The sequence below is a fragment of the Gastrolobium bilobum genome, unplaced genomic scaffold, assembly GCF_033153095.1.
Source record: "Gastrolobium bilobum isolate Gb01-03AN ecotype WA unplaced genomic scaffold, APGP_CSIRO_Gbil_v1 utg37124, whole genome shotgun sequence".
Lineage (NCBI taxonomy): Eukaryota > Viridiplantae > Streptophyta > Magnoliopsida > Fabales > Fabaceae > Gastrolobium > Gastrolobium bilobum.
In genome coordinates this window covers 53,750-66,504 of record NW_026898982.1, presented here as the reverse complement: position 1 = coordinate 66,504, position 12,755 = coordinate 53,750, and the positions used below count along the sequence as shown (strand labels likewise).

At 30.7% G+C, this 12,755-nt stretch overlaps 1 protein-coding gene across 1 annotated transcript; it reads left to right on the top strand.

Moving 5' to 3' along the window:
- Nucleotides 1-7,848: 7,848 nt before the first annotated feature.
- LOC133286069 (uncharacterized) lies at nucleotides 7,849-11,753 on the top strand. The gene is made up of 9 exons (XM_061483414.1): nucleotides 7,849-7,998; nucleotides 8,086-8,347; nucleotides 8,433-8,529; nucleotides 9,000-9,287; nucleotides 9,376-9,499; nucleotides 9,576-9,641; nucleotides 9,833-9,898; nucleotides 9,999-10,112; nucleotides 11,379-11,753. Exons 1-9 carry the CDS (start codon nucleotides 7,849-7,851, stop codon nucleotides 11,751-11,753), a joined length of 1,542 nt encoding a protein of 513 aa, XP_061339398.1.
- The last annotated feature ends 1,002 nt before the right edge of the window (nucleotides 11,754-12,755 follow it).

Here is a 12,755-nt window from a genome sequence, read left to right as displayed (position 1 = left end):
CATGGAAAAATTGTCTCATCTCATTCAAGATGCGGTTGACAATAAGAGATGGAAGCCAATCTCCGTGGGATCAAAAGGTCCTAAGATAGCCCATCTGATGTTTGCTGATGATTTGATGTTGTTTGCAGAAGCTTCTCTAGATCAAATCAAAGTTATAGTGGATTGCTTGGAGACTTTTAGTTCAATGTCTGGCCTAAAGGTTAGTATTCCGAAATCTAGTATTTTTTTCTCGAAAAATACAGATGCTCACATTGCAGATGATATCACAAATGTGTGTGGCTTCAAGCAAACTCACAATATAGGGAGATATCTTGGGTCCATGATGAAACATGGTCGAGTAACCAAAGACCATTATGCTGATGTTGTTGCAAGAATTAGGCACAAGTTATCTGGTTGGAGTAACCAAGTCTTATCTTTTGCCGGTCGAATTACACTTTCCAACTCTGTTATTTCAGCAACTCCTATATTTCAAATGCAACACAGTCTGCTTCCTGTAGCCATTTGTGATGAAATAGAGAAGTTGCAGCGTGCCTTTATTTGGGGTGATAAAAATGGTCAAAGGAGATCTCATCTGGTTGCATGGGATAATATTTGCAAGCCTAAGAGCATGGGTGGCTTAGGGGTGATTAACCTTCGTGTCCAAAATATGGCTTTCTTTCACAAGCTTGCATGGACGATACTTACTTCGCCCGATTCGTTGTGGGTTCGAGTTGTAACAAGTAAATATAAGAGAGGTTTGGATCTTCGGAGGGAAGTAAATCATAAAGCATATGACTCATACTTCTGGAAAAATCTGTGTAGTGTTTGGCCATCTTTTCTTCAAGCAATGCAATGGGAGATTGGAGACGGTAATGATGCATTATTTTGGACAGACAATTGGTTGGGTTTAACTGAGTGTCTTGCCTCTCTGGCTACTCGTACTCCAACTGGTTTGGAGTTGAATCTCCTTGTTAGTGCCTTCGTGAACAGCAATACTGGTCAATGGAACTTTCCCTATATTCGTCAATATCTCAATGATCAAGCTGTTGCAAGGATCCAAGCTGCTCTCATTCCTAGCGCATCGGATGGAAATGACCGCATTATTTGGAGAAATCAAAAGGTTGGCTGCTCTTTAGTTAAAACCGCGTATTATAACATGCTTGGTTTCCCTCTCATGCCGTTGAAAAATTCTTGGACTACCATATGGAAATGGCATGGGCCTCAACGTGTTAAATCTTGTATGTGGATCATAATGCATGGCCGCCTTCTTACTAAAGACCGCACATCTAGATGGAGTGGGGAATCTGGTCATTGTAAAATATGTCCTGGTGAGTTGGAAACAAACCTCCATGTTCTAAGAGATTGTAAGCATGCTAGAAGTGTTTGGAATTCTCTGGTTTCAGCTAATCGGCAAAGCTTATTCTACAGCAATACATCGTAAGGATATTTGTAGTTGTGGGAAGATTCAGAATTTAACTTTTAGTCTCGTTCTTGTCAAGAGCGTTGAATGTGTATAAGAATGTATACTAATCAGTTGGAATTGTGCAGTAAATAGATAAACATTATCTCGTGTCTCTATCTTTAGTATATAAAAGTTCAGATTAGGGAACATTTAATTAATATATTTAAATATTGAAAATACCAACTTTTACATTTTTATTTATTTTTTTTCCTTGTTTTGAAACGTTATAATAATAAAATATATGAATGTAAACAAAAAAATAACAACGAAAATGCCAGTGTGCACCATTCCTTGACGTTATTTTTGTTGTCCATTGACAACAAAGACTTAAATACCTTTGATTTCTATTTTGAGTGTTAACTAATGTTTTTTCTTAGCTTACTTTTTTTTTTTAATTAACCCAATCTTAATTAGAAATGAAAATATTTAAACCTCTTTTAAAGGTGACATATGGGGATCGAATCAAAACTTTTTCTTTTTTACTTATTCAATTTTCTTGTAACCAACTGAGCTACCATCGTTTGGTTAACTTACTTTCTTTTCTTTCCTAACATTCCTGCAATGATGTAAATAGCTACTATTGTGGCTTGCTTTTGCCTTTCGCCACTAACAAACCAGCTCAGTCACCACTTATGTAACCCTCCTTGGCTTATTCCCATGGATCCAGGGAGGGTCTAGGGTCACAACTTCTTCTTAAATTTTGCATTTAAGCACGGTTTGTATGACTTTATGAGTGTGGTAACATTGAGTTGGCCACGATTTATGTTATATTAGTCATGTTATATTCGTGGCTAAATGATTTGGATTCCAATGATGAAAATGTTTATTTTGCCACAGACAAAACTGTGGCTAATTATAAGGAATTTTTTTTTAAAAAAAAATAACAAATATTACAAATTTTCCCAATCATATAAAAAGAAAATAATAAAAATTGCATTTGATACAAGAACCAAAAACCAAATTAAGGGAGATAATCAAATAAGGTGGAGTACACAATTTAACACAATATATTTTTTTTCTATTCATATGAGTAAATCATGTTTTTTAAAAATTTTCTTAAAATTCGTATTTTTTTCCATTTTCATATAAGCTGAAGCAGTTTCCTTTATCAACAAAAGGAGGTAATCAAGTTTTCCACTTACATCATTTAAGAGAAATATTTGCCAAATAAAGCTAAAACTATAAGTTTGTGATTGTCACCAGACATTTATACAAAATATTAACTTCTTGTTCAACTAAACAAAATATAACAACACATTTTTTAAATCTGTCTTCCAAGAATTGTTGTTGTATGCATCTTATCCTTTTAAAAAGGCTTATCACCAAATCATACCTGTATAAAAAAAATTAAATAAGATATGCTAAAATGTCACATAACTTTTCAATGTCAAGAAATTACTACCTTTTATTTTTTAGATAAAATATGAACAAACCTTAAAAGCATTAATTCTGTTAAGAGGAGAAGCATAAACCTTTAGGCCCACCTATTCAAAAGTAAACCATCAAACGATAAATTAGTAAGCAATAGAAAATAAATATAAATAATTAGTTAAAAGACAAAATGCAAAAAAAAAAAAAAAAAAAAAAAAAAAAAAAAAAAACATGTGAAGAAGCCTTCAAGTGAATAAAAATAGTTACTGTGGATAATTTTGATTTCTGATTTATGGGTTTCTTAAATTATCTAAAACTTTTAAATATTTGAAGTAGGAGAAAGGAAAAGTAAAGGTTTACTTGCCTCAATAATTCTCCTTAACAATAATGAGAGTTAAAATACTTTGCCCAAGTAAATTTTTTGTCTACTCAAGCAAATGTCTTTACATCAATACCGGGATAATAACAACACACTATCACATACAGTAACAAAATTTGAGAAATAATTAGCTTTATTTCTAACTAAAAGTGAAAACTCAAGTTTCAATATATGACAAATAATATCGCAGTATAATATATTTTCTACTAAGCATAGATTAAATGAAAGTCTTGAGATCTGTTATTACAATTCAACCGCAAGCAATAATAAAACCAATAATAGTACTGCCAAGTCGAACACCCAAAATTTGCAAATAATAGAAAATTAAATCACACTTAAATGTGAATTACCACAAATTTGATCCCACTCTATGGTAGCTATATTCTCTACCTGGATACAACATGAAATTTACTAGAGTAGACTAATCAAATATCAAAGAAAAACTAATTTCCACACTTTACGAAGATTATCCTATATTTGGAGGATTTGCGTGTTGTATTGCATTTCTCACGCAACAATAGGTGAAAACGCTATATGAACACCAAATATACAACTTCAATGTCCTAACACATCTTTTCACTCAAACAATACATCATATAATATGTGGGTTCTTCTTAATAATAGAATGTATATAAAAATTCATATACCAAAGTAACAATCAAAATGAAATGAATCAATCTACTTAACATCACTTGGTATGATTACGACCCATTTTATACAATATGCTCAAATTATATATATCAGTACAACATACTTGCCAAGTAGCAGAATAAATAGAATTCAAGCTCTGAACTAAGCTACAAGGATAACAACTCTCCAAGTATTGACAATAATATAAGAGTGTATATATAAATTAAACAAATTTGTAATGAGAGTAACCATTATAATTTCTCCCATTGTGGGTTCTCGTTTGTTTGAATTACATGCCATTCATCAAAATCAGCATAATTACCTTTCAAAATATTCAAGTTCTATAATACACACACATGCACACGAGGCAATGGATCACTACAAGGAGTTTACACAACTAGATTGAACTGAACAGTGCCTCAAAATAATAAATCTTAACTTGTAGAAATAGGAGAATGGGGATTAATAATAAACTATTAATCCTAAAGGATAAATCAATTTATAAACATCAATTCATGTATATTCTAAGTTTCTAACCAATTATAACAAAGAGGGTGAAAATGGGTAACTCACTGCTAAATTTATCTAGTAGAATTTTGTGAAGAGTAGCCATTTGTTTTTGAGTTTGTACAAGTTGTTCCTTATTCTGTTCATATCCAACCTTCATTCTTCATATCCATCCAACTTCACTTCTAAAGATTTTACTTGTTTTTTCAAGTCCTCAACACATTGTTGATTAGAGCCACCAATATGACAAAACCAGTAAAACGCCTAGACATTCCAAATACATTGGAAGAACAAATATCATTGCCAAAACCACAGACTCGGCCAGAATGCTCAGCTCCATATACTTTTTCAATACCATCATCAGGATAAACATTTACCTTTGATGGAACACCTAAAGTGGCAGCACAGTCTTGATCTTGAGAGAAGTGCTCTGATATCTTGTCCTATGAAACAATTAGCAAAAAGTCATCAAATAAAAGAAAAACCTAAATATGAATAATAATGATGTCACATATTTTTCATTCTTCATTTACTTACCGCCAAACTCTTTCCTTCTTCATTTATGTAGTTTCGATCCTTCTTCATTAAAGTCGATAAAATAATCTCATTTCAACACACGGGTCTTCCCAATTGTAACTCCTAATATCATTAATAAAATATGAATGAACAAATAAAATGCACATGCAATACATTACTAAAATATTTATAGTACAATATATGCAAGTTTGAAGAATCCTATATTTATATATGCACTTGTGTATAATATTATATAGAATGGGAGATAGTAGAGTAAATTAAAAACAATCTTACATCAATTCATAACTTTCTATATGCTGAATCGCATAAAAGCTACAATTAATTATTAATAATTAATGAAAACTAGAAAGCACAAAAAAAAAAAACCAAACATAAATTTGTCCATAAAGGTTGTATTTTAATATTTCAGAATGAGTAAGTAGAAAAAAGATATATTGAAAGTTTTATGTCTGTATGTCATCTTTTAAGAACATGCAGTGAGTTCCAAAATGTGCATATGAATTGATACTTGTTTCCAGGAGCCAAGCCAAATTAGGGTATAATCCGAATAGAATAAAATAGAATAGAAGAAATGAGACGTTACTGGCATGACCATTGGAATAAAATAGAATAGATAAAATCCTAATATCATTAATAAAATATGAATGAACAAATAAAATGCACATGCAATACAATTAATTTTCTAAAATAAGATTTTACCATTTCACGAGCTCTTCTAGCAATGCTCTTACTACCATTAGCATGTGAGACTTTAAGCTTTTTACAATTTTGAGTATTTTGTAAACTTTGTTTCTATAATTTTCAAATATGATTGTCATTATTTACCAAGTTTTCCAAGACATGGATAAAGTAAAATAATTTCCAGTAAAAAAAATTCTTACCTTCATTTTATCACTCTTATAGTGATGCACAAAAGCAGTCCAATCAACACAATCCAATCTAAAGGATAATTAGCAAGTATTTCTTCCTACTTTTATTAGGATCTTAGCCTAATTTATGGGCCTTCTATATTTTCCCTAAGATACTCATGACCCATTTGATTCCAGCAACATAGTCAAACTCAAAGTTTTCCTTCAAATCTATATTATTATATATATAAAGGAGAGTTCACTGCTGGAAAGTTTTGCCAAGTGTCACTCCCTGGTTAATTCTACAATTTGGTTATATACAAACTTTCTTTATTGGGTAAATTGGAAAAAAAAAACTCTTTTAAAAATCGAATTTTAATTTTTAAATCGAATAATAGTTGCAGACAAGGCATTGAATGTCCCACTGCCCATCACATTGGTATCCAAAAAAAAATCAGCTGTTTTAATTGTTTTTTATGTTGGAATTGGTCATCTCATCTGAAATTCGAAATTTTAAATGGTTTATCAATTAAATTTCAAAATTATGTATTTATTTTGCACAATCTGAAATTCGAAATTTTAAATTCAATAAAAAGAAAACTCTTTTCACGGACATGCATTCACGATCTCTATTCGTGGAGATCAATAGAAACAAAAACAAATTTCACAATTGTTGAAGACCTGATCGTCATTCAATTCACAATTTCGTTATGGTTATTTTTTTTAAAAATATATATACAATAATGATATAACAAAGTCATTATCTTTGTTATATAGACATTATCTTTGTTATATATTTGATTCAAATGTCATAACAATCAAGAATCAAGAGAGCTGACAGACAAAATAAATTAAATCCCAAAACCAAAACTATCATATCAGATAATTAGGGTTGGGTAACTCCAAAAAAAGATAAACTATCATACCAATATTCTTTTAAAAATTGAATTTTCAAAATTTTAAATGGTTTATCAATTAAATTTCGAAATTATGTATTTATTTTGCACAATCTGAAATTCGAAATTTTAAATTCAATAAAAAGAAAACTCTATCAGATAAACTATCATACCAATATTCTTTTAAAAATTGAATTTTCGAAATTTTTAAATGGTTTATCAATTAAATTTCGAAATTATGTATTTATTTTGCACAATCTGAAATTCACAATTTTAAATTAATAAAAGAAAACTCTTTTCACGGACATGAATTCACGATCTCTATTCATGGAGATCAATAGAAACAAAAACAGCTTTCACAATTGTTGAAGACCTGATCGTCATTCAATTCACAATTTCGTTATGGTTATTTTTAAAAAAATATATACACAATAATGATATAACAAAGACATTATCTTTGTTATATTGTTATATAATTGATTCAAATATCATAACAATCAAGAATCAAGAGAGCTGACAGACAAAATAAATTAGATAATCAGGTGTTTTAATTGCTTTTTATGTTGGAATTGGTCGTCTGATCTGAAATTCGAAATTTGAAATGGTTTAAAATTTTGAATTTAAATATGGATGGTGGGAAAAGAATTTCTTTTAAAAATCGAATTTTAATTTTGTAATTGAATAATTAAATGACCGTTTGTGGTGGCAGACATAAAAGAATAATTAATTAATAAATATGGTTTTGAAATTCAAAATTTTAATTGGATAATCAAGTGTTTTAATTGCTTTTTATGTTGGAATTGGTCATCTGATCTGAAATTCAAAATTTTAAATGGTTTAAAATTTTGAATTTAAATATGGATGGTGGGAAAAGAAATTCTTTTAAAAATCAAATTTTAATCTTTAAATCGAATAATTAAATGACCATTTGTGGTGGCAGACAAGACATTGAATTTCCCATTGCCCATCACATTGGTATCCAAAAAGAAATCAGCTGATTTAATTGCTTTTTATGTTGGAATGCGTTATATGATCTAAAATTCGAAATTTGAAATGGTTTAAAATTTTGAATTTAAATATGGATGGTGGGAAAAAAATTTCTTTTAAAAATCTAATTTTAATTTTTTAAATTGAATAGTGCATATTCGTGTATAGATAGGTATTTGGAAGCGTCTCTATTTCGTTCTTTTCTTTGTCCTCAAAGGCTTTGAGCCAATATTACCTGATATACGTTTGGTTATGTATTCCAAGTATGATTTTATTAAGGATCTTAATCCTTCTAAAGAGGAGTGGAGGATTAAGGCTAGAGTTGTTAGAACATGGAAGGTTCCTAATTTTCAGCAAAAAAATTTGGACGACAACGTAGAGATGATTCTGTTAGATGAAAAGGTATTTGTTTTTGTTTTGTTTTTGATATTATTGTTGGTTTGCGGTCCATGTTTTTAAAATGTACTAATCTATGCATGTGTTTTGTAGGGTGGAAGGGTCCACGCTGCTATAAAGGGTTCTTTAAATATCTGTAACAAAATTCACGAAGGAGAAGTTTATTTCATAAAAAAATTTGGAGTTGGTTTGAATAGTGGGAGTTTCAGGCCAACTAAGCATGATTATCTTTTGTCCTTCAACTTGAGGACTGATGTAAAATCCACTATTGATTCTGCTATTCCCACCAATGGATTTGATTTTGTAGATTTTGACGTTATAGAGAAAGAGTCTTCTGATTCCCCTTATTTAGTAGGTTTGTAGATTTTGAACTGTCCACTAAGTCATGCTTTTGTTGTTTATGTGACAATATCATCTGTCTAACCACCCTTAATGTGTAGATGTCATCGGTTTAGTTTCTGGAATAGGGGAAGTTCGTGAGCATATTATCTCCGGTAGGAAGACAAAAATGGTTGTCGTGGAGCTTGATAACCTCAGGTATCTATTGGTTATTTGTTATGTGTTATGTTCATTTGATGTAAAATTCTATTTTGTGATTTGTTGCAAAAACTGTGCAAGTAGGGGTCACAAGCTCGAGTGCACTCTCTGGGAGGACTACGTGGACCTGGTGCAACAAATTTTGGGGAGTAATCAATCTCCTCCAAACGTGATGATAGTTCATCTTGCTAGAATAAAGGGTTTCAGGGGTGAGTTCACATAAATATTTGATTATGATTTCATAATGGAATGTTTTAGTTTATTTCCCTCCTTATGGTTTTGAAATTAATAATAAATTTTAAAGGAAAAATTGGAATAACAAATACAAAGTATACGACGAGGATAATTATCGGTCCCAGTGTACCAGAGATTGTCGACTTCAAAAAAAGGTGCGAGCTGTTGTTATTCCATTATTCTGCTCTTTTCTTTATTATTTATCGCTGATTATTTGTAATGTTGTTGTTTTTTAGGCTTTCGTCAGATGTCATTGATAGCGGTTACACGTTGTCTCAGTTATCAAGTCAGTCCTCGTATTCTTTTGAGAATGATTTCCTGAAAGAGACGGAAAGGAAGTGTATCAGTGATGTTAAGAATTGCAGTGAGGTTACTACTTGCATTACTTATGGAACCATAAAATCGATTGAGAGCAAATATAAATGGTGGTACAAGTCCTGTAATAAATGTCCATATTCTGTTTATGAAGATTTCGAGAAATGGTATTGTAAAAACTGCCAAAAACTTGATGATTATTATCCAAAGTAAGATTTTATATCTATTTTTGTTGTTGTTATTATTAGATCGTTCATTTTATTTATAAATAACACAATCGGTGGTCATGTGTTGCAGATTTTGTGTGCAGTTGAGAGTTGTGGATCACACTGATTCTGCATCTTTCATTCTGTTTGATAGAGACTGTGTTGCTTTGTTGGGCATGAGTGCTGCGGATTTACGTGAGCAGCATTTCAAAAGGGTTTGTGTTCTTATTCCACTCATTTTTTTATTCATTTAAAGTTCTTATTAAAATTTCATTAATATTTTTTTTGCAGGGTGATGATTTTGAGCACTATCGTAAGGAACTTAATGTTCTTATTGATAAATCCATGTTGTTTAAAGTGAATGTGAAAAAAAATAATTTCTAAAGTATGTATAAGCGAACCTGTAATCACATCCTTCCTTAAGACTGTTGTGGATACGAATGTGAGTTATTTTTTTATTAACATTATTATTTCTATTTAGGTTTTGCTGTTCTCATTCTGCGTTTCAATGGATTTGATTTTTTTCAAAATATTTGTTTTAAATGCAGGACGAAGGATTATTTGAGAAGGCTTGCGACAGTGTCGTTGCATCAGCAGAACCGAAAAGAGCTACGGTATCTCAAAATTATTGCTTATGAATTAATCAAAAAAATGTTGCATGCAATTTTATTGCAAAACATAAGTTAATTTCAAACAATATTTGTTTCTGACAAGGATGTGAAAAGTCAGACGTGTGATAGTGCAGACGTTGGTGATATTTCGCTATCAATGGTGACGCCGTTAATGAATCCTAATGATCCCCTTCAAGACGATTTTAATTCATCAGTTGTCCGTCCTCCTAAGAAGATTAAGCTAGAGAAAGAGTTGAGTACTTACCCATTATTTTTTTTCTTTGTGTAGCTTTTTTTTATTTATAATCGTGAGTGTGATGTGTCTGTTAATATGTCGTTATTTTTTGTTTCTGTTTGGATTTGATGCTGTTCTGAAAGACGCGTAGCTGGAACAATGTCACTTGGAAGCTGGAACAACGTCACTTGAAAGTTTTTTGTTTTTTGTTTTGGAGATTGTTTGGGATTGAACAATATAATTGTAGTTTTTTATTGCTGTGTTTTGGTAATCACTTCCTCCGTGTTTAACTTCAAATAGGAGCGTTCCTGTAGACAAAGTAATGTTTATGCATATTCTGGAATACAAGTTTATCTGTTTGTCATTAGTTATTTTCCACAATATTTTCAATTGTTTTATTGGAATGATAAATATGTGGTTAATCCGGTAATTGGATAATCAGTTGTTTAATAAGTTTCAAAATTCGAAATTTTAATTGTATAATCAGCTGATTTAATTGTTTTTTATGTTGGAATGCGTCATCTGATCTAAAATTCGAAATTTGAAATGGTTTAAAATTTTGAATTTAAATATGGATGGTGGGAAAAAAAATTCATTTAAAAATCGAATTTTTATTTTTTAAATCGAATAATTTAATGATCATTTGTGGTGGCAGACAAGGCATTGAATGACCCACTGCCCATCACATTGGTATCCAAAAAGAAATCATTTGTTTTAATTGCTTTTTATGTTGAAATTGGTCATCTGATCTAAAATTCGAAATTTGAAATGGTTTAAAATTTTGAATTTAATTTGGATGGTGGGAAAAGAATTTCTTTTAAAAATCGAATTTTAATTTTTAAATTGAATAATTAAATGACCGTTTGTGGTGGAAGATATAAAAGAATAATTAATTAATAAATATGATTTTGAAATTCGAAATTTTAATTGGATAATCAAGTGTTTTAATTGCTTTTTATGTTGAAATTGGTCGTCTGATCTGAAATTCAAAATTTGAAATGGTTTAAAATTTTGAATTTAAATATGGATGGTGGGAAAAGAAATTCTTTTAAAAATTGAATTTTAATCTTTAAATCGAATAATTAAATGACCATTTGTGGTGGCAGACAAGACATTGAATGTCCCACTGCCCATCGCATTGGTATCCAAAAAGAAATCAGCTGATTTAATTGCTTTTTATGTTGGAATGCGTCATCTGATCTAAAATTCGAAATTTGAAATGGTTAAAAAAATTTATTGGATATGCAGAATAGATTGGTGATGGATGAATTGTTGCATGACAGTTTCTCTTTGAAAGAAGAGCATGACAGGCTACTGAATTCACTCACTAATGAGCAGAGGGTTGTTTATGACAAAATAATTTCAGCTATTTCGGCAGGTAAAGGAGGATTTTTTTTCCTGTACGGCTTTGGTGGGACTGGAAAAACATTTATTTGGAACACCCTGTCAGCATTTGTTCGATCTCGAGCTGAAATAGTGCGTAATGTTGCTTCTAGCGGAATTGCTTCACTTCTTCTTCCTGGAGGACGTACGGCACATTCTAGATTTCGTATTCCTATACAGATCACCGAAGATTCAACATGTAATATAAAAGAAAATTCTACTTTGGCAGAGTTGTTGTAAAAAACAAAGTTAATCATTTGGGATGAAGCACCGATGGTACACAAATTTTGCTTTGAGGCTCTTGATAGAACACTTAGAGATGTTCTTAGCTGTGTTGATATGCCCTTTGGTGGAAAAGTTGTCATTCTAGGAGGTGACTTTCGGCAAATATTACCTGTCATTCCAAATGGCAGTAGACAAGATATAGTTCATAACATACTTGGTTATTTCTACAAAGAGATAACATTGTTGTTTGGTATCAGGTAAGATCTCAATTTTTTATCAGAAAATATTTTTTAATCTTCTTTGTTGATTTCCTTTAGTTGTTATGCCTATTTTTCTGCTAATTTTTTATTGTTATGCAGATTCAGTATTCGAGGCACAATCAGTATATTATTCTCTTGTCATTTTTCAGAGTCAAAGGTTTTTCATTGTAATTCTGAATTATTCATCTGCCTAAACTATATAATTCCCTTCAATAATTTTTTCTTTTCCAAATATTGTTTATATATTGTTTATGATTCATTTCAAACAGCAGCAAATACCAATAGTGCATGGCAGTTGGGCATATTTCTTATTATATTGCTGTCAACATGACATTTATATTTTTTTAATGGAGATTTTGCTGTCAACCATGGAATTTACTGTGTTTAAATTATTATATTCTTTTTTTTGTTCCTACCTTAAAAGTTACACGTTTATTGTAACACCCCGTGTATACTCGGAATATTAACATTACATCGTATTAAGCGGTGCTTAATTAAAAATGCGAAATATTCTTTTTCTTTTCAATTATGACGTCATTATCAATTACCAACTTGATTACTTAATCAATTTCATAAAATAACGCCTGTATATAAATTGCAATAAGACATCTACTGAAATACCTCAATATATAAATAAAGTGTGTATCTAAATCACGACATTACATCACGTAATCCGGATAATATCTTGATACATTATTACAACTCCAAAAGACTCAAGACATAACAATACTATGTGTCATGGACAATCCCCATGCTC

Coding starts and splice junctions, on each gene's coding strand:
- LOC133286069 (XM_061483414.1), top strand. CDS start 7,849: ATGTATTCCAAGTATGATTTTATTAAGGATCTTAATCCTTCTAAAGAG. Junction 9,642..9,832: donor ATAAATCCATGTTGTTTAAA/GTGAATGTGAAA, acceptor TTTTAAATGCAG/GACGAAGGATTATTTGAGAA. Junction 10,113..11,378: donor ACGATTTTAATTCATCAGTT/GTCCGTCCTCCT, acceptor TTGGATATGCAG/AATAGATTGGTGATGGATGA.